The following is a 26,808-nucleotide window of genomic DNA, read 5'->3' as shown; positions in this document are numbered from 1 at the left end:
AATATGTGATGACAGTAATGGATTTTATCTCACTGATAGGAATCTACAAGCCCATTTGATACAAATGAATAATAAATGAAAGAAGAGAAAGCTCTTCTTTCTAGCAGAATGCCCATTAATGTAATATAGAAGGTGTGCAGGAAACAGAAAACCACTATTTGGCAACCATAAGAGTAGTAATTCAGGCAAGAAAGCTCAAGTTGGATGAATCACAAGGTATTTATGTAGTGTCAAAATATCACCTCTACAAAATATTTAATATAAAGGTAGATGTTAATTATAAAGGGAAAAAGTAACTTTCCAGTGGCAGAGCCTACTCAGATGATCACAGTTAGTATCACCAGCAATGGGGTACCTTAACCTTGCCTGCCTCCTCATATAAGAGAGACCCTGCAAAGAACACTGCATCATCTAGGAGCTATCCCTGTCACAAATGCATACTCTGAATTAAATCATGAGGAAGCATCAAATGCAAATTAAGGGACTTCTATAAAACAATATCCTGTAATCTTGAAAATATTAAAGTCATGAAGGTTAGGGAAGAACTGAGAGGAATGGCTCTGGATTGAATGACACTAAAGAAACCCTAACTGGGAGCAAACCTGGTCTTGGTTTGGATGCTTTTGCTGTAAAGGACATAACTGAGCCGCTGGCAAGACCTGAGTGAGGTTTTTGTGTGAATGATATATGGGAGTGCTTTATAGTGTTCTTATGACTCTTATTTATTTTGAAAGAATTCCATACTTAAAAAAAAGTACAACTTTTGTTCAAAAACTTTTATTTACTATAAAGACAAAACACCAAAATAGGTACAAATACTATAAAATTGGTTCAATGGGGTAAAAATTTTAATTAAAATATCTTGATATATTTAAAATAACAAAGGATACATTTAAGCCAAATTTTCTTAACCCAGAGATTTTTTTTGTAACATTTGTTTACACAGTAAGGTGCTAATAGAAGTTAGCCCTTAAGCCCTGGAAGTCTTAGGAATCATAGTCACACAGCAAATATAATTTCATTGTGAAAGTGAACTTTGGTAGAAGAAAAATCTATAGGACACCTGAGGTAGTAGAAATTGGAATAAACAGCAGTAGACGTTATTTACAACTTGAGTACCAAATAACATTAAGAACACAAAAATAATTACACATTACAATTTTCAGTCCAGCTTTGATCCAAAGAAAATAAGAATATTACATCACATTTGCATTGAAAACAAAACAAAACAAAACAAAACACCACAATTACCAGCAAGCTGAGGGAACTGCAAACAAACTCAAACAATGGATTTTGACATCTAGAGGCAGTTTGAGTTTGAAATGTGGTGGGCATGTGATCTACAAAGTAATACTGATTAGCTGAGGTTCCTCAGTTTATACAGTTTACATTTTTGTCAGACACAGTATTAATCTGACCAATGATCTTCCAGTACATAAAATGGCAAGAGTGCATCTTTTAAAGCTTGCACATGAGAAACTTGGAAACAATCTTATTAGAATTGTGAAAATTCTAAGTAGTCAAAAAAAAAAAAAAAAAAAAAAAGAGGAAGAAAATACAATACATGTAGAAGCTACCAAACTTCACATTTCGGTACTATTTTTAACTCTTCAAATATTGCCAATCTTCCAACCAAAGGAATGTAAAATTTCACTAAGAAACACATTCATTAAAAACTGCCTTTTAAAAATTATATGCAAAATATCCCTGTAAACTTATCTTGTAACTTATTTTACTTCCAATTTGCGCTGTACATTTAAAATGTACTCTATATAGCTTATTTATTTATCCTGAGTCTTTGAGAATAACCAATTCTATTTAACTCTGCAACAATTCAACTGGCTTCTGAAGAGTTAAAACTTAACATCTCACAAACTTGTATTAAATGCTTAGTCAGTACTTGTTTTAAAAGACTCACAGAAAAAAGGTAAAAGAGCTGCCATTTTCCTTCAGGAGTCCATGCATCTGAATTCAACTCAGACAAAAACCATTAGATAATTGTGCAAAATCCAAGGAATTAGTATGTAAATGAAATTCAATTTTACTTTTCTTTCTGAACACATTTTTCCAAGTTCAAAGTAAATTTACTGTTTAAAAACACTATTATTCATCGGTAGTTGAGTAAGTTAATTTTTCTTTAATTACCTATCTGCCAGGTCTACTGTTAAGAGCTGATGCATGGTAGAAGGAAAACAGCAGTTAATGTTGTTATCACTTGTGATGATGAATGATGGATTGTTACATACAGAGTAAGAATTAAATGGTGTGAAGTTTCCTACAAAAGAAACCAATACATTAAAAAAATTCAAATTTCAAGGTAATCTTGATCTTGGTTGTGAGCTGCATCACAGGATAATTGACTTTCACTTAATTTATACTTAATCTGCATGAGAAGAGCAGTGACTGACTCAATGAAGGTAGTATTTTATTATATTCCAATTTTAAAAACAAAATTAAATCTGTATTTAAAAAACTCTTGCAATAGCAAGATATTTAATAAACTCTAGTTCACATCTAGTTCTATTTTTTTTTTCTGGTTTGAAAAGATCACCTTTCCCTGAATATTAAACAAAAGTGAAGGTGAAATGAAAATATAGAACCATAATTTCCAAAAAAGAAATGAATTGGCCAACAGTAAAATGCACAATGAACCACAATTGCCCAGGTATTTAAAAAAATAAAGGTCAACTGTAGGTCATAAAGAAGTTATCAACTTTTAAAAAATATATTTATTTCTGCTACTTATAGCATATTCTGACCTAAAAGAGGCAGATGATTTTTATAACCAGTGACCAAAAAAAAAAAAAAAGAACTGCAGAACCCCTTGCTTGTGACCACAATATGAAATGGAAGAATAATTGAAACATTAAAATTGATCCTGAGCCCCTCAGCTGCTAATATTGCTGAAAAAGTGCTCCAAAAAAATTATGCTTCTGTTAATTAGTCATGCAAACTTCATTGCTTTCCTGTTCACCTACGGCCAGTTCTTTGAAAGGCACGGTTTACAGTTTCTGCACAAATTGTGGACTTTTGCATACTAAGCTTAGGTACAGATCATGATTTGTCAATCACATACTTAGGTAAGGGTTCCCCACTGTTCTCATTCATAGCTGTTCAGTGGCACAAAGGCCAGTAGATTATCGACGTGGTTCCCCACAAAAGTTTTTTCTCTTGTTAAGCATCCTGTCTCCATTATAGTTTGTTTGTATAATGGCTACCATGTAGTACGGAAGACTGGATGCTTCAGTAGCTCTCTCGACGGAGGTCTGTCCTGAGGTTGAAGTTCTAAACAACGAAGCGCCACATCTCGTAAACCAGGAGACAGATGTGACGGGATTGATGGAGCAGTAGTTGCACTGGCAATCTGTAAGAGAAAACCCTCGTGTTAAAGCTCCCGACAACTGGAACTTTTGATAAAGAATCACATGTGGCATATATTTCATAACCTCTGTTGAGGCATCCTGTACCTAGAGGAATTAAAACAGAAGTGGGCGGGCTTTTGCTAACAAGGAGTCTATGGAAAAACTCACCCATGGATGAGAGGTTTCCTTCAAATTTTAGGATTTTAGACTTTGACCAAACGCATCCTGATCAGATGGTACTACAAATTCTCTTTATTGTCGTAAATGAACAAGGCTAAGTGCATCAGAATTATTAGAGAAGTAAAGTATTCATTCAGATCAATTCTGCTTTCCTCATATTCACTCTCCAAAAGAGTCTGCCCTCTTTGCTTCATTTATATATATGAAAAAAATATATATATATATATTTTAGCGCAGAGAGCTATTCAGAGTAAGTAAGACTACACCTGGCCAGTCAATTTAGTACATCAGAAACACAACTGCACTGATATTTTTCAGGTGACTGAGGAAGTTATATCAGCATGGGGAGGACAGAAGGAGGTTAGGGCAGGTGAGAGGTGCTGGGGGTCAGCTCAGAGGACTAATACTAGCCACTCTGCACAGAGGTGACTATGTATGCCAAGTGCTTTATTCAGGCCCAGAGGTAATTCTGTTTATCCTCATAATATAAATAATTAATGAAGTAGGTGCTACTATTATATCCATTTTATCAATAAGAAAACAAGGAGTTCCTGTTGTGGCTCAGTGGTGAACGAATCCGACTAGGAACCATGAGGTTGCGGGTTCGATCCCTGGCCTCGCTCAATGGGTCAAGGATCCAGCGTTGCTGTGAGCTGTGGTGTACGTCGCAGACGCAGCTCGGATCTGGAATTGCTGTGGCTGTGGTGTAGGCCAGCGGCTACGAATTAGACCCCCAGCCTGGGAACCTCCATGTGCCGTGGATGCGGCCCTAGAAAATACAAAAAGACAAAAAAAAGAAAACAGAAGGTGGGCAGAATAAATCTCAATCATTACACTATTCTCTGGTAGAAATGGAGAGAATGGATTTGAGAGTTGTCAGCAAAGTAGAACAGACTTGGCCTCTGACTTACGTGTGAAATTTTTTAATTTATTTTTTGTTTGCTTTTTAGGGCTACACCTGCAGCATACAGAGGTTCCCAGGCTAGGGGTCAAATTGGAGCTACAACTGCCAGCCTACACCACAGCCACAGCAATGCAGGATCCAAGCTGTGTCAGCGACCTACACCGCAACTCACAGCAACCCCGGATCCTTAACCCACTGAGCGAGGCCAGGGACCAAACCGGCAACCTCATGGTTCCTAATTGGATTAGTTTCCGCTGTGCCATGACAGGAACTCCAGGAGTGAATTTTTAAAATACAGGACATAATAAATTAGAATAAAAAATTTTTGATCATGCAATACGTAAAGAGCTTCAAGTTTTTTAATTCAAATGTTTGATATATACATATATAGATACATATTTCATCCAGAAGCAGTGGTTCAGTATTTGCAGATTCAGGGACTTGACTACCATGAATAATGAGAAGTGACTGTATATGCTGCCAACATTCACCACACCACATAAATTCCTGGAGATATAAACATGTATTTATTTCACGGAAGATATGCCTTCACGTTAGGTTGATAGTTAAGGAGAACCCATGAAAATTTGCCCCTTGCCAATTTTAGCAAAAATAAGTAATTTATCTCACAATTACCTTAAATATCAAAGCAAGATGATTGGAGTGTTTTTCTGCATTCCAAGGTGGTTTAGCACAAGCCATTTCTATAATAGCACAGCCAACACTCCATACATCACAGCTCCTACCATACTGCTGACCTCTTAGGACCTAAAATAAAGCCGAGGGTTAATTTGGAAATATGACTCATTAAAAAAAGCCATTCTGTAGTTATGGATTCTAGTTTTTTTACTTCAGAGTAAAACAGTGCTTGAGACAGCAATTCCATAGACTACCTGATGTCTCATTTATTTCATTAACAAACTTTATCTCATATGTGGAACAAAAATATTTTGGAGAATTGTGAGATCCTGAAGCAGGGTTGTATCATAGAATTTCAAAGCCACCTCAGTACGTTTAGCAAACTACAGGGCAAGAAGACAATAATCACTATGTATGAACATGAAGAGTTCTAAACACAACAGAAGAGGCGGCCAAGGTCAAAGCAGCAACGCTTAAACAACTGGTACTACTTCTAAAGCTTCTACTAAGATTTGCTTTTGTGTGCTCATCTCCTCTTGTAATAGAGAACAATTTAAAAAATTTCTATTATGTGTACTTTGGGTTGAGTTCAAAACAACTACTATAAATTACCCAATAATTCTCTGTTAGAAATAGGTTTTAATAGATTTGCTTAAAGGCTATGGGAAGGCAGGGATTAATGGTCTGAAATCAAGGCTATCATTAAAACCTTGTTTTTAGGGCCATAAACTTCTAATTAGTCAGCACATAGTGGATAACACTGCAGAATTACTTGGTATAATGCTGTCACACAGAATTGCAAAATATTTCATCACACTCAAAGCTGTTTCTCACCTCAGGTGCCATAAATGCAATCGTCCCCAACAACTGTCCTTGAAACTCTCCCGCACCAGTTCCTTTTGATGCCAACCTGGCTGCAGCTCCAAAATCAGCAATTCTCAGTCTCTGACCTGTGCTGTCAATTAGCAAATTGGCACCTGTCAACAAAAACCGCAAATGACCTCATATGTTAAAATCAAAAAACAGATTAAAAACTCAGTAAAATACTATTAATGAAATAGGACAGCAACAAAAGAAAGAAGTAGAGTACATGTCAGAGAATCTACTCTCTTTCTCAATTCACTGTACTCCTACAGGCACCCAGGTCTCTGCAGTGTAAAATAAAGGGAATCCAAAACCTCAGAGGAAAAATCTGATGAAGCATCAAGGCATAAGGAACAAAGGCACAGATTTAATAAAACTTTAAAGTGGTAAACCTTTAATATAGTGATTCCTAACAAAAAATATTTCCTCAGGAGTTCCCAGCTCAGCGGTTAGCAAACCCAACTAGCATCCATGAGGATGAGGGTTCGGTCCCTGGCCTCCCTCAATGGGTTAAGGATCTGGTGTTACTGTGAGCTGTGGTGGAGGTCACAGACGAGGCTCGGATCCTTTCTTGCTGTGGCTATGGTGTAGGCCTGCAGCTACAGTTTCGATTGTATCCCTAGCCTGGGAACCTCCATATGCCACAGGTGTGGCCCCAAGAAAGAAAAAAAAAAAAAAAATCCTCAAAGTTCAAATTTTAGTAGAGTTTATGGTTTAAGACAAAGTTCTATTGAAACATACTAGACCAATTCAAACTTTATACTGCAATTTCATAATTATAGCTTAATAAAAATTAATGTTATAAAATTATTTGACTATGTTATGTCAAATCCTAAAGGCGTTCATGTCAGAAAACCAAAGTTGACATGACGGAGGACAGTGTGAAAAAAAGAATGTAGGTAGTGTGTGTGTGCGTATATATGTGAATGGGTCACTGCTGTATAGCAGAAACTGACAGAACATTGTAAATCAACTATAACAGAAAAAAGAAAAATCTTAAAAAAATTGTGCACATCTAAAAAAAAATAAGAAAACCAAAGTTACTCAATAGATACACACATACACATACATACATACTCTTTTTTCAGATTCCTTTTCCTTATAGCCAATTATTTTAAATAAAACCAGGAACAGGAACTTCTGGGGAGGCAATACATCATGAGACCAAGACAAGGAATCAGAGACCTGGATTCTGTTCTTGGTCTGCCATCAGTTAGCAGTGAGACTGGAAAAGTCATAACCTCTCCAAGGAAGGCAGAATACATGACCTTGAAAGTTCCTTTCACTTCTAATAGTTCTCGTGGTTTGAGTTACTCAGAAGAAACAATCCCACAGTTGATCTCAAGTTAGAAACTGTCAACAAAGGTCTAAGTTTCTTCAAGTTCTGTTGTACAGCAAAGTGACCCAATCACACACATTTCCCTGTGCTGTACAAAGTAGGGCCCCACTGCCCATCCATTCCAAATATAACAGTTTGCATCCAAAAAAAAAGAGAAAAAAACCCCAAAATACAACAAAGGACTAAGTTTTAAAATTACATCTATTTTCTACTTACTGATAATATGCAGATAAAAGAATTCTTACCTTTGACATCTCTGTGAATAATCTGGTTTTCATGGAGATACGAAAGGCCACGAAGTAACTGTTCAGTGTAGTTAATAACTACTGATTCCTTGAAGGCTCCATATTTACTAAGCAAATGAGCCACAGATCCCCCTAAAGACAAATGGGTAATAATAATAATTAATCGTAAACTTAAGCCAGAATTCAAATTGTCTATTACACTTTGGTTACATAAGCTTGCACTGCATGAGCTCACATTCACATCTGAAGTGCTAAATTTATAATTTACATCAGAAGTGAAACTGATTTAAAAACTAACACATTCCAGTAATCTCAAAATTTATCAATTAGGAGATATTTTCATAGAACTTTCATGAACTGCTCTTCTGGAAGGTCAAGATATCAGAAAGCTTTAAAAGTTAACGAGTTTGGATGGAAGTATTTTTCATGTACAATTCACCTCTCTTTTTGACCAAGGTAAACAAAAATGCCTTTCTTAATGACTTAGGTAAACAGTGGTAACATGTTATTTAACAGAAGGTAAAAAGAACAGGAGGAGCCAGAAGACCCAGAGTTAGGCTTCATATCCTACTATTTAGCAGCTCTGGTCTGAGTCACAAACTCAGTGAGTCTTATCTAAAAATGTTTATAGTGTTGGAGTTTCCGTCGTGGCGCAGTGGTTAACGAGACTGGGAACCATGAGGTTGCAGATTCGATCCCTGGCCTTGCTCAGTGTTGCCGTGAGCTGTGGTGTAGGGTTGCAGACGCAGCTTGGATCCCGTGTTGCTGTGGCTCTGACGTAGGCCAGCAGCTACAGCTCCGATTCGACCCCTAGCCTGGGAACCTCCATATGCCATGGGAGCGGCCCAAGAAATGGCAAAAAGACAAAAAAAAAAAAAAAAGTTTATGGTGTAAAGCTATATGCAACCATCAACCTGTCTACAACCAACATGAGAAAATGTACTAAAGAAATGATTTTTAAATAGAAATACACTCCTCAAACAAAAAAATCCAAGAAAAACCAAGCATATATGTATTCATATATGTATCCTATTTTTAAATAGAAATACATTCCTCAAAAAAATCCAAGAAAAACCAAGCATATATGTATTCATTCATTCATTATATGTATACTACACAATAATAGTCTGTTTAAGTAGATGACAAAGTTCAACCTCATGTTTTCAACTTGTTTCTTAATTTTAGATTAATTTAAATTTTAATTTCCAGGTGTATCTTTATTTTTATACTGTCATGTTAAAACATCTCCTAAATCTGTCCAATTAATGATGGGCCACCTGGAAAAATATTGATGGTATCATAGCTAGTTTAAAAAAATTATTCCTAGAAAACGGTGGTACACAATCATTTTAAAAGAAACACTGAAAAATCAGTTTAAAAGTCAGAGGTAATGAATATTTATATTTAAATGAAAGACAAAATATTTACAGTCTATACTACTATGCTGGGGCAATCTGCTTGTAGAAATCTAAATATTTAATAAAAGTAAGTGTTCATTAAACTGTTTTTCCTAAATTTAATATCAAGCAAAAAAGTTAAATCTATGTACTACTATCTATAATTTTTTTAAAACATGAACTTACCTGCCATCCACTCAATGAAGAGATTATAATTGCTCTTCTCACATGTGGCTCCTAACATCCTAATGATGTTTGGATGATTCAGATGGCTCATCATTCTTATCTCTTCTCTTAATGCTTCTACTACTTCTTCTTGCTCAGAAGATGTATTTCTGACATATGTCACCTGTTTCAATTATAAAGTTTTGAATTCTTTGTTTATAATTTTCACTAACAACCTGATCTAAAATGGACAAACCCAAGTTAGCTTATATATTAATAGTAGATGGCATTTCTGCTCATGGATGAAATGTCAGATACTTTATAAAAAACTAAGGCAGGAGTTCCCTGGTGGCCTAGAAGTTAAAGGATCTGGCTATATCCCTGGTGTGGCTCAGGTCCCTGCTGTGATGCAGGTTCAGTCCCTGGCCTGGGAACTTCTGCATGCTGTGGGCACAGCCAAAACAAACAAACAACCTCCCCAAAAAACCCAATGACTTTATTATCAAAATCTTTTAGATAATAAGAATCTAACTTAAGAAGCAGTAGCAATAGAATATCAGGAAATGATTAAAAAAAAAAAAAAAAAAAAAGGACACAGCCAATCCTTCAAAACTGTCTGAAAACAGACTAAAAAATGAGAAAAGCCCCATCCTGGGAGAAGAATCCACACAACTTAAAAATGAAAACTTTATTACTGTCACATCTTGAAAGGTATGCTCCTTATAAAACAACAGAAAGCCCAAGATGATGTTACCCCAATAATTTTGCTTAAATGAGTATAAAATCATACTTAAAAAGCACACACACAAAAACAAAGCCATTATAAGGCCCATCTTGGTATTACAGCTTACGATAATGATGGTTCAACTTCCAAATAGAACTCATGATGCTTTTGTTGCTTTGGCAACATCTACTCTGAAATTTAGGTTTCTGAAAACTTCAAAAGACTAAAAAATATATACACACGGGATATACCCTTTATTTTTTGATTTGTTTCATTTTTATAATTTTAATCATTTACATGCTCATTACACATTTACCTGTTTAACGGCCATTAAAGTTCCAGTTCCCACATCTTGAGCTTGGTAACAAGAAGAAAATGCTCCAAGGCCTATTTGCTGACCTTTCAGCCATTCGGTGTCTTCTCTATAAGGCTGTTTTGCTTTGGTATGTCCTGGTAGAGTCTCTGGTGTCTACATATTAAATGAAAGCAATGTATTTACTGTTAAGTTAAAAGAATCAGAGTTTGTGAAAATGGCCTGGAAAAATATTAAATATTACTCTTGCTCAGTCTAGCTTCCCAAATCACCTATAAACCTGACCTCTGAATGGACAATGCTGGTGATCAATGTCAAATGCATAAGTGATCACCACTGCAGAATCAACCAGAAGTGCCTCTGAAATAGGCAACAGATATTTTGGTTCAAATAATGATATAAATGTTGTAGAGTCAATTCTATGTGAAAAACTTGCTTCTAACAGTTCACTCATGTTAAAAGCTGTATTTCTGAATTAGATTTATTTTAGCATGGCCCAAGGAAATTCTCTAAACTCTTAAAGACACAATATACTTACATCCTGTTGAATAATGATGATATCTTCTCCATTTTCAACCTGTAACTGAGGAACTATGGGGAGGGCATCCTGAGACGCTGACATTGCCATGGCAATTGCTAAAGCTTCTTCTTCTTCAGCTTCCATCTTTTCTTTGCACTTTTGATTATGATTTACATCATCTTTATAGGTATCATCATTTTCATCCTTCTCAGGAGAGAGCACAGCAACTTCTGACTTAAAAGTTACTGTTGTGTCACTTGAAGGCATAGATGCTTCAAGAAGGTCCTCAATACTGGAGTTGAGCTCTGTATTGACATCTAATCTGCATTTCTCCTCTACTGGGGTGAACACTGTCTCATCGCTGGGTATAACAGCATTACTACCATTGCTGCTACTGCCAAAGCTGTCATCACATTTGGAACTACTGTTCAAATCAAGTGTCATGCTATTTTTTGAGGCATCTCCCTGTTTACTTGTATTACTTGGAGCAGGTCGAGATGGCTTTGGCCTGTGTATATTACTGGAGGGCAGGGGTCTTGACTGAGTAAAGATTGGGGAGAGTTTATCTGAGTCTTTGTTTTCAGAACAGTTTCTCTGGAACTGTAGAGAAAACTTGCGCTGTGTTTGAGGAGATGCAGAAGGTATTTTGCAGGGAACAAATCCCTGAGGTCTATGCTTAGAGACATCTGTTACGGTGCCAGCTGGTACAGATGGGACAGAGGAAGTAGGAGTTGACAAGGCTGGGAACATTAACTGGGAATGATGAGATAAAGGAGAGGAGTTCAAACACTGACTGTGGGGTCTGCCTTTTGTTTGAACCATTGGCTTTGGTTGCTCCATTGTTGCTGAACTAGGAAGTCCTACTGAAATGCTGGCCAGTCGGTCAGAAATGTCCTCTGAACTGGCACTCAATTTTGTAGCACACAATCCTTTTCCAGTTTTCTCTAAATGGTCTGTGCGCTCAAGGGAACTGTTCTCTGTGGCTTCTGGATAGTTGTTAGGCACAGGTGCCTGCAAAAAGCTGTCATGTCGACCATCCAAAGTCTCGTCTATGCCCAGCTGGATGGCCTCAGCAATTTCCACCTCATCTGCAATAGCCATCAAACGACGACGCATCCTGGTAAAATGAGTGGAACTGGAAACATTCAGCATTTCTAACAGTTTTGAAAATACATGGGGTACTGCAGTAACCATTCTTGCAGAACTCAAATATATCCTTCGGGAGAGTTTACCAACCATTGAGTGGGAATTATCAATGGACTGCAGAGCAAAGGTTAAGAGGGACAGCAGCTTCTTATACCTGAAAGAAAAAACACATTCAATTACAAAGTAAGTCAAAATTACTGTAAAATATATACAGATAAAAAAGATGGTACTAATTTATAGCACACGTCAATCAAATATTAAGGTATTAGTAACCTATACATGCTTTGTAATTTCTGAGTCTTTTTTAGAAGGAGAAACGTCCTTTTTGGGGGGTGGGATTTTTTGGGGGGATGGGGTAAGAAGAGGAGAAGTAATGTATTTTCAGAAGAAAAATTACCTGACTTCAACAGGCTCAGCTTGTGAAACATCAGTACTAACAATATGAGGGTAAAATTCAGCAGGAAATTCCAACAGCAGTCTATCTATGAGACAAAGGCGGCCCAGAAGTTCTTGCCAGTTGTTTGATTCAGTTTGGTTTCCAAGAATACAATTTAAGACATAATCAACACCGCCGATGCCAATGGATCCTAAAAAAAGGAAAGTGAAAATAACTGAAAAACAGTGATATTAATATCTAAAAACAAAACATGATCAAATGGTATAAGGTCAATAAATACTCTGAATTGTATTAATTTTAAGAATTTCTCTTTTAGATTAATTCCTATTTCTAGTATTAGCTGAGTCAATTTACAAAATTACTTCAAAATCATACAACTGTCCTCCTGGAGATTATGAGATTAACTGCTAAGGAAAATGATAAAACATGCTATGTTAATATTAAGTACAAAGTTATTACCAGCTTTAAGTATTTCTCTGCCAACTGCCAACTCTCCTGCTTGGCCTTTGCACAATTCCAATAGCGTTGATATAGACAGCTGACTTGTGCGACTACAAATGAAAGGAAGCATCATCAGACTTGGATAAACATATACTAAAAGGGGAGTAGTAATGTAATAATGCTTTGGGAAAAGCTGGGAAAAAATGTTTTCAGGAGTGTCTGCTTTCCAGCCACTAAAATTGCATTAATGATGTCACTATAAATGATATTATTATTAGGTCTAATTTTATAAATTTTACCTTATCCTCTATGTTTGGCATTGAATCTTCACTACTGGCTCTTAAATAGCAAGTATTAAATATCAAACCAGATAAAAGGCTTATTTTTATTATCTTATCTTAAAATAAGAAAGAAAACCTCAACATTTTGATTTCTGAATTTTCACTAAGAACTCTTGAATTAAATCCAAAACCTTTACTTTCTCTTCATACAACCATAGTCACTTTTAAATATCTTAGGTCTCTACCATATTTCTTATAATGTTCAACCATTCAAGTGACCAGGTAAACAACTAACTTTAGAATTTCAGAAAGTAGACAACGAAACAAATGCCATGAAAACATTTATGCTTTTACTTTAATAGTTCTCAGAAAAAAAAATTATTGTAACATTAAGAAGCAAAATGAGGAGTTCCCGTCATGGCGCAGTGGTTAACGAATCTAACTAGGAACCATGAGGTTGCGGGTTCGGTCCCTGCCCTTGCTCAGTGGGTTAACGATCCGGCATTGCCGTGAGCTGTGGTGTAGGTTGCAGACGCGGCTCGGATCCTGCGTTGCTGTGGCTCTGGCGTAGGCTGGCGGCCACAGCTCCGATTAGACCCCTAGCCTGGGAACCTCCATATGCCGCAGGAGCGGCCCAAGAAATAGCAAAAAGACTGAAAAAAAAAAAAAAAAAAAGAAGCAAAATGATTTCCCTATGCATTTTGCAAATTACTTGTTAAATTTTTTCAGATATTTATAGTATTCTCTGTAAGCAGTAATAAAACCTCTAATACTTACAATCTGTAGGCTTGTGTAGAGAAAACAATGGAGGCAAAAGATAGACTTCATGAGATGAGAAAAGTCAAAGAAAGTTAAGTGCTTAATTTTTGAGACCCTCTACTACTGCATCATGTGGCTTAAGAAAGAAGACAAAGTTGGACTGAGAGAGCTCCAAGAGTGAAATGTCAGAGGCAAAACAAGGGAGAGTCAGTGCTTCTTACCACCTGAGATCTGCTGGGACATGAAGAGATGAGAACAGCTACAAGTGTTTACTGTAGCTATGCCTTATTATATGAAAAGTATGAAAAGTGGCCTTTTCCTGCCACTTTATGGAAAGGTGTCAGGGGGTGAGGGCAGAGAGAACCAGTGGTTTAATAAAAGCATAGTTTGTGCTCATTTTCTCTATCACCATACCTCATTTCTTTACCTCAAATCTTTATACCTCCAATTCTCCAATTAGGGCTATTCCTGTTTCTTGCTGATCTCTAAGGATAGGGTGAGGATATTTGGAATTTCTGTTGCTGTTGTTATTTGACATAAACTATAATTAGAATAAAGTTCCATCACAAAATAATGGAACCGAGTTGGGGTTTGTTTTTTTTTTCAGTCCTGATAATGCAAAGCATGTATAATCATTTTATTGGTTCCTATCCCATGTAACTCTCTAAAATGAGATTACACTTTATATATATACACATACATATCAGCTATTGTTCTTATCAACTGGACTTCAGTTTAAGAATATTACTTTAAAATAAAAGAGAACTGGAGTTCCCGTTGTGGCGCAGTGGTTAATGAATCCGACTAGGAACCATGAGGTTGCGGGTTCGGTCCCTGCCCTTGTTCAGTGGGTTAACAATCCAGCGTTGCCGTGAGCTGTGGTGTAGGTTGCAGACGCGGCTCGGATCCCGCGTTGCTGTGGCTCTGGCGTAAGCCAGTGGCTACAGCTCCAATTCAACCCCTAGCCTGGGAACCTCCATATGCCGCAGGAGCGGCCCAAGAAATAGCAACAACAACAACAATAACAACAACAACAAAAGACCAAAAAAAAATAAAAAATAAAAGAGAACCAATCATAGCACAATAATGTGGAGGTCCATGCAGTGTGTTAGCATGGTTTTTCCTTGCCATTAGTTCTTCCTCCTAGTCATTAAGACCTTTAACTATTACATGTTAATTTCAAATCTAATATTAGAAAGCAATATTTAAAGCTTCATTTAATAAGTATGGATCAAATATTCACTAGGTGTGAGGCTCCATGCTATGTTTTTAAGACAAGAGGGTTTGAAGCAGCTCACTGATAAGGCCTTACCTATTGGCATCTGCACACTTGACAAGGATGGTGTCTACAACTGGCCGGAGAAGTCTCTGCAGCTTGATTCTTTCTGCCAAACTATGGCAAGGAGTATATACTAACATGGCTCTCAACGTTTTCTGGTGGGGGGAGGAAACAGAAGGTTAGTTTAACTATATTTAAAAAGCATCAGAGACAATGGCCTAATCTGAGACAACTAGAGAAACAAAATAACAACAGGAATAGATTATTACCTGTAAATAAGACTCTATGAGTTGATAACCAATACAAATAAAAAATTGAATAAGTAAATAGATAAGGTAGAAAGGAACTCTCAACTATTTCCGTTATTTTTGAAAGTCTGAATTAATTTCAAAATGCAAGTTATTTTAAAAAGAAAAGGAGCAAACTTGAAAAAGTTCCCAATGGCCAAAGCTAGAGTAATGTGAACTACAAAATACGTCATAATACTGAATTATAACTCATAGAATAAAATAAGTACTTATGAGTCTATGGTGATGGAAATAAAAAACTGAATAAATATATGAATGGGGGAGAAGAGACAGCTGTTCTTTATGGAAGAATTCCAATTAATTAATACTGAAGGAACACAGGAAATAGATCACCATTAGAACACCATAGTAATCATTGCTGTGGGCATGATCCACTGACAAATGCTAATAAAATCTGTGAATAGAAACAGGATATCTGTACAGTCTTAAAGTAACTCGCCCACGACATCACCTTAATCAAGTGATGAAGGATGGCATCACCAATAATTAGACTGACACGATGTACCCCTGATAACAATTCACTGAGAAGGTCACATCACCTCTGGTGTTCTTACCAAAAAAAAAAAAAAAAAAAGTTGCATATATAATCTAATAATGAGAAAATATCAGATAAACCCAAATTGAGGGAAACTGTTCAGAATAACTGGCCAGTATACTTCAAAGATATGTCAAAGTCTACAAAAGAAAAAGATTGAGGGACTGTCACAGAAGGGAAGAGATTGAGGGGGCATGACAACTAAACGCAAGGTAAGACCCTGGACTGGATCCCAAAAGAGAAAAAAGACACTAATGGAAAAACTGATGAAATTGATTAAGGTCTGCAGGTTAATTGTAAAGGACACAGTTGGGACAATTGGGGACATGTGAATATGGACTTAACATTTAATATGTACATAACAGTAATGTTTTTAATGCCGAGTTTCCTGAGTATGCTGACTGCACCGTGGTTATACATAAGAATGTATTTGTTCTTAAGAGACAAAAGCTAAAGTATTCAAAGGGAAACGTCATGATGCCTGAACATAATTTTCAAATGGTTCAGGAAAAAATTATATATGGTGAGGGAGAAGGAGGAAGACAAAGAAGGCAAGAGGGAGGGGAGAAAGGGAAGGGAGAGCTCTAAGGACCGGAACCATTTCTGCCTCCACCATGCCTATCACACTAAATAAGTGTAGAGGAATCAGAATACAGCATCATTCACAGAGTCCCTGTACTCCATGAGCTCACACACTCATTGGGAATAATAACAATAATAATAAACCAAATAGTAAGACAGTATACTGAGCAGTCAAGGTTTGCATTCAAAAACAGTTAAGATGAAAGAGGTAAAAGGCTGAGCCAAGAACCCTGGTCTTTATTGTAAAGTGTGCTGGTATGCTGGTCCCTTAAGACGCTACATGAAAAACAGATCATGGTAAGATCAATTTGGGAAATAATTAATCTTACCCCATGATTAGATTCCCAATGTATGTGAAATCACTGGAAGTTCCTAGAAAGCTTTCAGTGAACAGACCCATTTAACCTCATGTAATTCAGTGCTCATCAATTTTAACTGAACATAGAAGTCCTTCAGGGACTTTATATAATTCAGTCAAATCTTCACAGAATATGTTTTAGGAAATGTTGCTAAAGAAAAAGAAACCTCTAAAGGTTTCTGGGCTGGAGAATAAAGTGGCATTTAAGGAATAATGACAGCTACCATAGTCAGTGTTCTTACAGTGTACTAGATGTTATGGTTAAAGGTTTCTACTCAGTCTCATCTCAGACCTAAAGGATAAATACTTCCATTATTTTATAGGAGAGAAAGCTAAAGTTTAAGAGTCCTAAAAGTTATACTTCTAGCAAACTGGAGAACCGGAATTTGAATCAAGGTGTCTATGATCTTGACCATACATCCCAATTGCCTAGACCAGTCCCAGTTTAATTAGCATATTATTCAAATATCCCAGCTGGGATGATAAATTATGAAGTCACTCAATTCTGACTCCAAACTAATGTTCACAACCACATTAAACTATCTCTCATAGTTATTATAGGATGGATTAGAAAAAGATTACGAGTGGAAGCAAAGAGATGAGTGAGTTTTAAAAACAGACTAGATAAGAATTATTCTAAAGCAGCTGTTCTGAACTGGGGGGCAGTTTTGACCCTCAAGGTACAGTCAGCAATGCCTGGAAACAATGCTGGCTGTCATGACTAAGGGGAGGGGATATCTAGTGGGTAGAGACTGGGAATGCTGCTAAACATCCTACAATGCATGAGACAGTACTGCTTACAAGAAATAATTATCTTTCTCAATGTCAGTAAGTACAGAGGCTGAGAAACCCTCTTCTAAAGATATATATATATATATGTATGTATATATATACACACACTCATAATGAAGAAAATCAAATTAGCCTCCAAAATTACAAACAACAGCTGCCTTGTCATTCCATCCTACTCATGAAAGATAACTTCTAACAGATTAAAACAGAAAAACTCAGTAATCTATGTCATGGAATCCTCTCTTCTGTGAAAAGGCTTCTGAATTTCCATACACCAATGTTTATTGAAAATCAGTTGTTCTTCATGTCTATTAATATCAAATTAAAAAAAAAATCAAAGTAACTTTGATTACCTTGCTATCCCATAAAATATTTTTGATTTGGTCATGTATTAGGTAAGGCAAATGTAAAGATATGAACAGCTACTTTAGGGGAGAAAAGTAAATAGTATAAAGAAAAGTGACATCCAAATGAACAGATTAATTAGAAAACTGAATTTTCCGGGACTATGGATAAAAACTAAATTTGAATTTTCCAGAATTCAATCAGGTAAAGTAGTTTTGCTGAATCTTAAAAATGATAAATGCAAACTGTCACACACAAAACCCCCCTAAACAAACCCATAATGCTATGGTTATAGAATAAAGCTACTTACTAAAGCAGCAACGTACACTTTGTAGACAGGGTCAGCACAGACCATTGACAAAATGTTGCAGCACGCCTCCACCACATCTCCTGAGATACTGGTCTGGGAAGACCCACTAGTGGCTCCAGCACTCGGACTGCTTCCACCGTTGCTCCCAGAATGTCCAGTGCTCTCCCCATTTGCCAATAGCAGAGCCCCACTAACATCGTGGGAAAGACGCCTGAGAGCCATCTCTCTTACATTCCAGTTTCTAGAAAATAAGCAGCCAACGAGTTCCATTCCAAATACCTATAATCAAACAAACAAAATGGTCAATGTGAAGAAAAAGCAATGAACCTAGAGTGTTTTGCATTAAGCATGATTTGTGATTACTAAAAGAAAATTGGTCATTTCTTAAATCTTCACCACACTCTACAATTTAAAAACATGTCCATAAGGAGGAATTTTATACTGAAGTTTAACTGGTAATTATCAAAAGCCCTTAACATATATTAGCTCAAGTAAAATTAAGAGTGGACACCATTAGGCAATTAGATGGATTTATATGCATTTCTGTACTCTTGCGCTTGCCACAAAACAAAATAAATCGGTGAAGAACCTTAAATCTGTATTTGTGTTAAGGTATTTTACAGAGAAAAAAACTGAAGCAAGATTAACAAAAAACAAACAAAGCCAAGACAAGAAAGGCACTGGGGCTGACGTTCAAGATACAGAGTATTTCTCCTATCAATGACAGTGCTAAGTCAAAGGTTCTTATTTGATTAATTAGAAAAAAATATGATGAGTTCCTGCTGTGGCACAGTGGGTTAAGAGTCCAACTGTAGAAGCTTGGGTTGCTGTAAGGTGCAGGTTCAATCCCTGGCCCAGCACAGTGGGTTAAAGGATTGAGTGCAGGTCACAGCTGTGGCTCGGATTTAGTCCCTGGCATGGGAACTTCCATATGCCAAAGGTGTGGACATAAATATATATATCATATATAATAAATGCAGTGGAAAATCAAAAGACTAAAGAAAAATACTGTGTTTAAATCAGCAAAGGATAATGAAATATTTATAATTAAAGTGCATGTCATTATAGCTATCATTATCATATCTGCAAAGCCAAAGAGTCCTTAAAGAAAAGAACAGGTGCATTGTCTTGACATTATGGACCAGAGCTAAAGGTACAGTTAACTAAGATAACGCATCATATGAAAACTTTCTAAATGTTAGAGATGAATAAGCAGAAATTTGGGGAAAATAAATCATGACATTTTTATGTGTTCTTTGATAATGTGATACTAAAGTGATAATAAAGGAGAATAAATCAATTAAAATATAGTGGATTTATTATATGCATATGTCTAATATGATATTCTTATTTAAAAAATTAGGAGCATATAGCCTAGTCCAACCTAGAGCTTAAGCAAAACAAACTAGGCCACTGTTTTGAAAAAATGGGCATCCAATAGCTCAATATCAACAGGACAGTTTTCTTGAGGATTCATGAAGGGGCAGGTGAGGGCCTACATTAAAAACCATTAATGAACTAGGTAAAAATAAATGAGATATATTTATTAAGTTTGCAAATTTTGCTACATTCATATTAGGTTGTTAAAATGCTGAGAAAAGAGGATTCAAAAACTGCAGGACTATAAATGGTCACAAAAAGAAAAAGGAAATAAATCCTACTGATATATAAGCTTAAATTATTGTATCTGTTTACAAGTTTAATTATTAAACAGAATTTACCAGATTATTGAAAATATTTTACCTCACTATTTATCTACTGGAGATATTGTCTGGTTTTGGATTCTACATTAAAAAAAAAAAATGGACTAATCAGACAACAACAAAAAACATCATTAGAATCCAACCAACCAACCGAAATTCTGACTTACTGAGGATGAAAAAGCATTTAAGCAGAAGAGAAAGTAAAGGAATGGAAACTGTCCTTACAAATAAAAATGACTAATACAAGGCAAATACCACATATTTTTTCTTACTCATCCATTTAACAATTTTTTAGTACCTAACATATACCATGAAAAATACAGAAAGAAGAAACTGACTTTAAATGGAAGCAAATAAGAAAATGACAGAAATTCTTGGAAGGAATGGGATTAAACACTGGGACAAGTTACTATTAAATGGATCCTCTATCCTTGGGTAAATGTTTATGTCTGTCAGTTCAGGAAGATGTTTCTAGAGATGGGAGGTAAGACTACAAAGAATTTTTGAAGTTTAACTCTGTAAGTGGCATAGTATTAACACCAAAGGTAAAATGAAAATTCTCAATGAAATGAGTCATGATGGAGATAAGCAAAAGTACTTTCTTAAATTATAAACAACTGGGGAGACAACTACATTAATTGGTCTATAAATGTTTCATGGAGAACTGAAGAATAAGAACTACTTACCTGAATCCATGGCTCAGCTAAATCTTTATAAGCAGGAGGGATCTGCTGAGTTCCATAATGAGTAAGGTTAAAATTGCTCTCCTGATTCCTTCGTTGTGATCCAGCTAAGGGATGCTGCTGTGTGGTTTGCTGCTGTGCAGCTCGCAGGGAAGAAGGGGAATCCACAGGGCTTGACAACTCATGGCTAAATGAAAAATTAACAAAGCTTGCTAAAAAAATTAACGGATTTAAATAACACTCTGAGAGCATTTTTATTAAACATACCCAAATCATTAATTCATAATTTTTACCTGTAAAAATCATGGGATCTCCACTTAGACCTACAAAGGGGGCATATTAAAGGTTCTCTATTTCTTCTACATTCTTCTGCCCCTGAAAAATTAAGGAAAAAAACACTGACAAAAATATAAATATTTAACATTAAGTATTTATGTAATAATTGTTCATAATGGTTAATCTAGAATTTATATGGAAGGAACCTCAAAAAATTCTAAACATAGCAGGTTATTCTAATGCTCGTAATTTCTGCAAATGCTATTTTTTAAGTTATATAAGATGTATTTTATGGACTCTCTTTCAAAACATTCTGCCCACTTGATAAACTGGTAATGCTATTCCAGAGCTTGCTTTGATGTTACCTTTTCTGGAACGCCTGTCCAGGCCTTCCTACACCTCCTTCCCCCAATGTGCACCTTCCAGATCACAACTCTAATTCTGTGAGTGACTTCCACTACCACACGTGTCACACTTTCTAACATTTCTTTGCTCACATAGTTCATCTCCTAAGAGATCCTGAACTACTGTTCATTGAAAACTTCACATATAGCGTAAATATACTTCTTTCCTTCTCTCGCTAGTCTCCCCAGAGGCTATGTTCAAGTCCTGAATCATAGTTAGCTCACAGAGTAACTGTGTTGAATAAGCATAGGGAAAAAAAAGCCACATACAGATTGACATGCAGTGGTGGTGCAGCTTGTTCCTGCAGCCATCTTCACACACTGTAAGACTTTCTTCATCAAGCATACCCAACAAGCAAATAGGACACATCTGTTCCTCTTCATCTTTTATACTATAAGGAAGAGGAAACAAAAGCATTATCCACAAAAGAATGTAAGAGAATTAATGCCATATTGCTAAAAACAATTTTGGTTTCTTTGGACTATGAAAAATAATTTAAAATTCTTGTATAGGTTATAAGAGAAGTATTTCTCCTGTTAATACACAGTAATTCTGAATCAGATTCACACCATTATGAATTTACAGGTTGTGGGTATGGTTTAACCTTTTCTTGCTATGACTATAATTCAATATATGAACTACAATCTTAAGAGAAATATGTGTCCCCAAAATTCTGTTATTGGACCTTTTGAATAAACAAACTGCTAATAAGGTTTAACTATGTACAAGCATACTATATGCCAACAGTTTCAAGATTTCAAGTATTGGAAGAACCACAGAGCTCATCTATTCCACATCCTTAAGTATTAAGACCCATATCAGACACTTTTGGTAGGTTTATAAACTGATCCAACTTTCCTAGAAACAAATATATCACATTTTTAATGCATATAACCTTTCAACTAGCCTTCAAGGAATATATCATAAGGGAATGGACACAAATAATAAAGATATATTTGTGTGAATGTTCACTGCAGTATTATTTGGCATATTGGAAAAAAAATCAACCAAGTGAACATCAAAAAGTGTTTTAAAAAAATGGTACACCAAGACACTATGAAGTCTCTGAAAAGGATCAAAGAGATCCATGCATGATGACAAAGAAAAATATCCATAGTATGCTGTATGGTGAAAAACAACAGATAACATGACAGAATTCTAGCTTTTTTAGAATGATTCCATTTATGGCAAAATTATAACTTTATTATGTATATTTGAATTATATATATTTGACTATTCCTATTATACGAAGTGGATTTAAAATTGGTAAAAAAAATATTAACAGTAAAATGAGAAAAGAAGATAAATGAAAAATACCAGTAGCCAATAAATTTGGAAAAAGTACAAAATACATGTTAAATTAATAAAGCTCTATCTTATTTTATTTGTCTTTTTTTCTGGGTTGGTGGAGGATAATCTGACCCACACAAATTAAATAGGTTGATAATGGCACAGGAAAACAGGTTCTCATATATATTACTGGTAGGAATAAAAAACCTGAAATTTTTGGAAAGGAATTTGCTAGTATTTCTTCAAGTACTAAATGTATATACCCATGACCTAAAAAAAAACCTATTTTCTAGGATGCTGTCTTACAGAAGTATTTTGTGTGTAAACAAAAAAGAAAATTTTTTGCATTTAACAGGCAAACAAAAAATCAAAAGTGTTACTAAATGTCCATTAATTATGGCAATGGTAAAATATATTGTGTCTCATCCATTCAGTCTTATGTAGCCAGCTACTAAAAGAAAGTAGTGTATATTTTTGTATTGAGGAAAATTTTCTTGATATATAAAGTAAAAACATTTTTTAAATTTAAAAAAAAAGTTGCAGATTAAAATATATAGTTTTATATTTATTTAAAAATAAGAAAGATGAGAGTAGTATTGGTGTGTGTGTGAATCTGCATAAGCACAGAGTACAGAGAAGAGTTTTTAAATTCCTTGCTTTTTATAATTTGGGAGGGGGCACCTGCAGCATGTGGGAGTTCCTGGGCCAGGGACAACCTGTGCCACAGCAGTGACCCAAGGCACTGCAGTGACAATAACAGATCCTTAACCCGCTGCACCACAAGATAACTCCTAATTTTTAAAAGATGTATTAAACTATTAACAAGTTATTTTGTGTGCAGCCCAGAATGAAGGGCAAGGTTTTATTTCTATTTACAAATTTTTGTTTGAACCTTCAGGATGTGATGAGTGGCTTTTAAAATCAGTATTTCCATTACAACATAAAGACAAGATTCTGAGTTATTATAAATAAGTTGCCCAAAATCACAGAACAGTTTGTAGCAGATTTATCACTGGGCTTTGAGAAGAATATCCCATACTTACTTACCCCTATAAATTCCAGAGTCTCTACTAAGCTCAGTTTTCCCCTGGGCTCAATATTACACTGCTACTATCTAAAGCTATAATTCCTGAAAAACAGGTCTGAGTGATTGACAGCAAAGAACAGTTCCCCAAAAAACTTTCCTAAAAGCTGAACAAGCATGTCTTCAGCGTCACAATGCGTGACTCCTGCAGTGAAGTATGCTTACTGGTCTCTCTTCCTCCCAGTTATCTGTCCCATTTATCTCATAATTAGGGAGCTACAAGGAGTGGGGAAAAACTGTTAAAATATGCATATATTAATGAAAAAATTAATGGAAACACTGCAGAAATGATTTATTACAACAATCTGTAATAAAAATATTAATGGCAAAGATGATCCAAGATCAACTAATTTTTCAAGTAACGACACCAAAACTAGCTTGTTCAAGAGTTAAATATATGAAAAATGAAGTTCCACGATTTACTCAAATTCAAGTGCAACATATTAAATGGTTCTCTAACTGAAAAAAATTCCTTTCTGGGGTATTTTCTGCCTATCTTTTTTCCAAGTACATATTTTATAAACATTATTCAGACCATTTATCTACATACACGTACAATGATATTAAGAGATTATTTTAAATTGAAGTATAGTTGATTTACAACATTGAATTAGTTTCAGTTGTACAGCAAAGTGATTCAGTTGTATGTATTCTTTTTCAGATTCTTTTCTTTTACAGGTTATTATAAAATATTGATTGTAGCTCCCTGTGCAACAGTAGGTGCTTGTTGTTTATCTGTTTTATATATAGTCGTATGTATGTGTTAATCCCAAACTACTGATTTACCCCTCCTCTCCCTTTCCCCTTTGGTAACCATAAATTTGTTTCCTATATCTGTGGATCTATTTCTGTTTTGAATATATAACAGAATTATCATAAAAATTCTACTTGTCATTAAATTTCTTCAAATGGCGGCATCATTTTTCATTGATGAGACAGATCCTAACTTCTTAAGCATCCAGTTATTGCAGCACATTTGTTGTTTCCACATTTAAGAAACCATTAAAAACATCTTTGTGCCCACTTTTTTGACATCTCAGAATTTCTTTCAAGCAGTTTTTTCAGAAGTAAATTCACCTGAGTAGAGAGCAGGGATTAGCAAAGTAAAGGAGGATCAAGTTGGTCTCTGATCAGCTTTTGTGAATAAAATTTTACTCGAACACAGCCATGCCAATTCATTCACATACTGTCTATGGCTACTTCAGCTACATGGGCAAAAGTGAAAAGCTGTGACCAAGACCTGACGGCCCTCAAAGCCCAAAGTATTTAAAGTATACAAATGTCTAGTCAGTGTAGGAGCATGGGTTTTGAGGCATTCTTTGATATGGCTATTGATTAACATTTGTGGCTTAAGGGCTCCAGGGAGTAACATCCCCACAGGCCTTTGTTTACTATAGGCAGTATACCTACGCCCAGATGGACAATAATCCAAATCCCCCTGTGACTCAATCTACGGGAAGAAAAGAGCAAAGGAACAACATTTCCACCCCTAAGACCCCTATTGGACAAGGACGGATACAGGTAATTGGGCAAGGCTAATGGGAGAAAACCACATCTTTCTGGACCCCATGTTGGTACCCCCCCATCTTTAAGGGATAAAAACCCTTATAAGACAATAGAGAGGGGGGCGCTTCTCTCCCCTTCCAGCTGTCCTGGGAGCTACTTGCTTTCCTGTAATAAAGACTTTGCTTGCTTGCAAAAAAATTATATATATATATATATATATATATAAATGTCACCGGTAATACCACCACCTATTAATCACCATTAAAATTGTTAACTCACTTCAGTATTTATATATTTATACCTTTCATATATAAAAATTTGGCTCATGCATAATATTATAATCTGCATTTTGTTTCATGCTATTCAGTATTCTTCAAAAGCATAATTTTAATGGCTGCATGATGTATGTATAATATGGATAAACGTCAACCATTCATTTGCTGGATATTTTAAGTTGTTTCCAATTTTTCACCATAGTACTGTGAGGAACAGCCATATATGTAAGTTTTGTACATTTCTCAGATTAAAATTTTTTTCTTAAAAAAAAGTACATTTATTGGCTCAATGAATAGTAATGTTTTAAAAAGTCACATTACTTTACACACAGTAATGCACATCCTTATAAGAATTAAATTGTCTCATTTTCATTACAAAGTATCTAATTCTATAAATAAATCTTATATCTATATCTATCTATATATCTTTAAATAAGTATTTCCTCAGTTATTAGGTTGCCTGAATAATTTTCATATATTTGATAGCCCCTTGAAATTCTTCTTTTGTGAAAATTCTCTTCATGGCCTTTGCCCAGTAAAACTTCTGTTTGCAGTTTTAATTTTGTTGGTAAAGTTTTGTTAATTACTTTTTGTAAGTATATTCAATTTTTCCCAATTATACAGTACAATAAGATGTCCAGATAAATTTCCTTTTTCTTTTTGACTTTAATCTTATTATTTTAGATATAAAAATTTGTGGTTACATGAAACATTAACCTACTTACCTACACAGTATAATCTTAGTAAGATTACAGCTTCTGTGGTTTTCCCTCTTGGGTACAACAAATTCAAATAAATCAATAAAACCCCCAAATTACGGCCAGCCCATACTTAGCAGTTATTTTTTTTCACCTTGAGAGAGAAACTTTCTATTTTAACTTTGGCTACCTGGTTTTAAGCATTATTATTTTCTTCCAAAATAAAAAGCCACAGAAATATCATTCAAAAGGAGAAAGGCTCTAGAATAAATTTGGGTCAGGAAGCTTGAAAAATAAAGTTAATTTGCTCATTCTATTTTGAAGAGATACAAGGTAAAAGAGCCCTGAACTGGAAGTCAGGATATTCAGGTTCTGGTTCTATCTTTGCTCAAATAACTTCTTTTGGCTTCACTTATCACTGAACCACTGTAGCCAGTTGAGTCCCAAAAAACTCTTAAAACTCTCATTCTTAAATCAATTTATTTAATAAAAAAATAAGAAAATTCAAACATTTACTTTTTCCATAGATGAAAACACCTCTTTCAATTCTTTACGTCATCACATCCTTATCCTGATATCATCACTTTCTATTCTTCATGATTATGAAGTAGTTACAATACTTAAAAGATTGATGCGATGAAAATGGGACTTAATCACTTAGACCAGTGCTTCTCAGACTGAAGTGCCTAGGAACACATAGAAG

The 26,808-nt window shown here is 35.4% G+C and overlaps 1 protein-coding gene across 3 annotated transcripts in view; it reads right to left on the bottom strand.

The window, feature by feature from the left end:
* MAP3K1 (mitogen-activated protein kinase kinase kinase 1) overlaps positions 758-26,808 on the bottom strand; it is a 74,797-nt gene continuing 48,746 nt past the window's right edge. For 2 of the 3 annotated variants that reach the window (XM_013984792.2, XM_013984793.2), the window contains 14 exons: positions 21,522-21,643; positions 20,865-20,946; positions 20,575-20,758; positions 18,186-18,464; positions 14,989-15,110; positions 12,655-12,746; positions 12,196-12,385; positions 10,671-11,952; positions 10,136-10,288; positions 9,117-9,279; positions 7,534-7,665; positions 5,920-6,062; positions 5,083-5,214; positions 768-3,364 (listed from right to left, as the gene is read on the bottom strand). In XM_013984792.2, the coding sequence (XP_013840246.1) occupies positions 3,215-3,364; positions 5,083-5,214; positions 5,920-6,062; positions 7,534-7,665; positions 9,117-9,279; positions 10,136-10,288; positions 10,671-11,952; positions 12,196-12,385; positions 12,655-12,746; positions 14,989-15,110; positions 18,186-18,464; positions 20,575-20,758; positions 20,865-20,946; positions 21,522-21,643 (3,226 nt within the window). In that variant the 3' untranslated portion in view covers positions 768-3,214. Of the gene's footprint in view, positions 3,365-5,082; positions 5,215-5,919; positions 6,063-7,533; positions 7,666-9,116; positions 9,280-10,135; positions 10,289-10,670; positions 11,953-12,195; positions 12,386-12,654; positions 12,747-14,988; positions 15,111-18,185; positions 18,465-20,574; positions 20,759-20,864; positions 20,947-21,521; positions 21,644-26,808 lie in introns of all 3 variants that reach the window. The other variant, XM_003133973.5, reaches the window with a different exon arrangement.

The sequence above is a fragment of the Sus scrofa genome, chromosome 16 (assembly GCF_000003025.6).
Source record: "Sus scrofa isolate TJ Tabasco breed Duroc chromosome 16, Sscrofa11.1, whole genome shotgun sequence".
NCBI classification, from domain to species: domain Eukaryota; kingdom Metazoa; phylum Chordata; class Mammalia; order Artiodactyla; family Suidae; genus Sus; species Sus scrofa.
The sequence above is the reverse complement of the archived record's forward strand: the minus strand, read 5'-3'. Positions and strand labels throughout refer to the sequence as shown.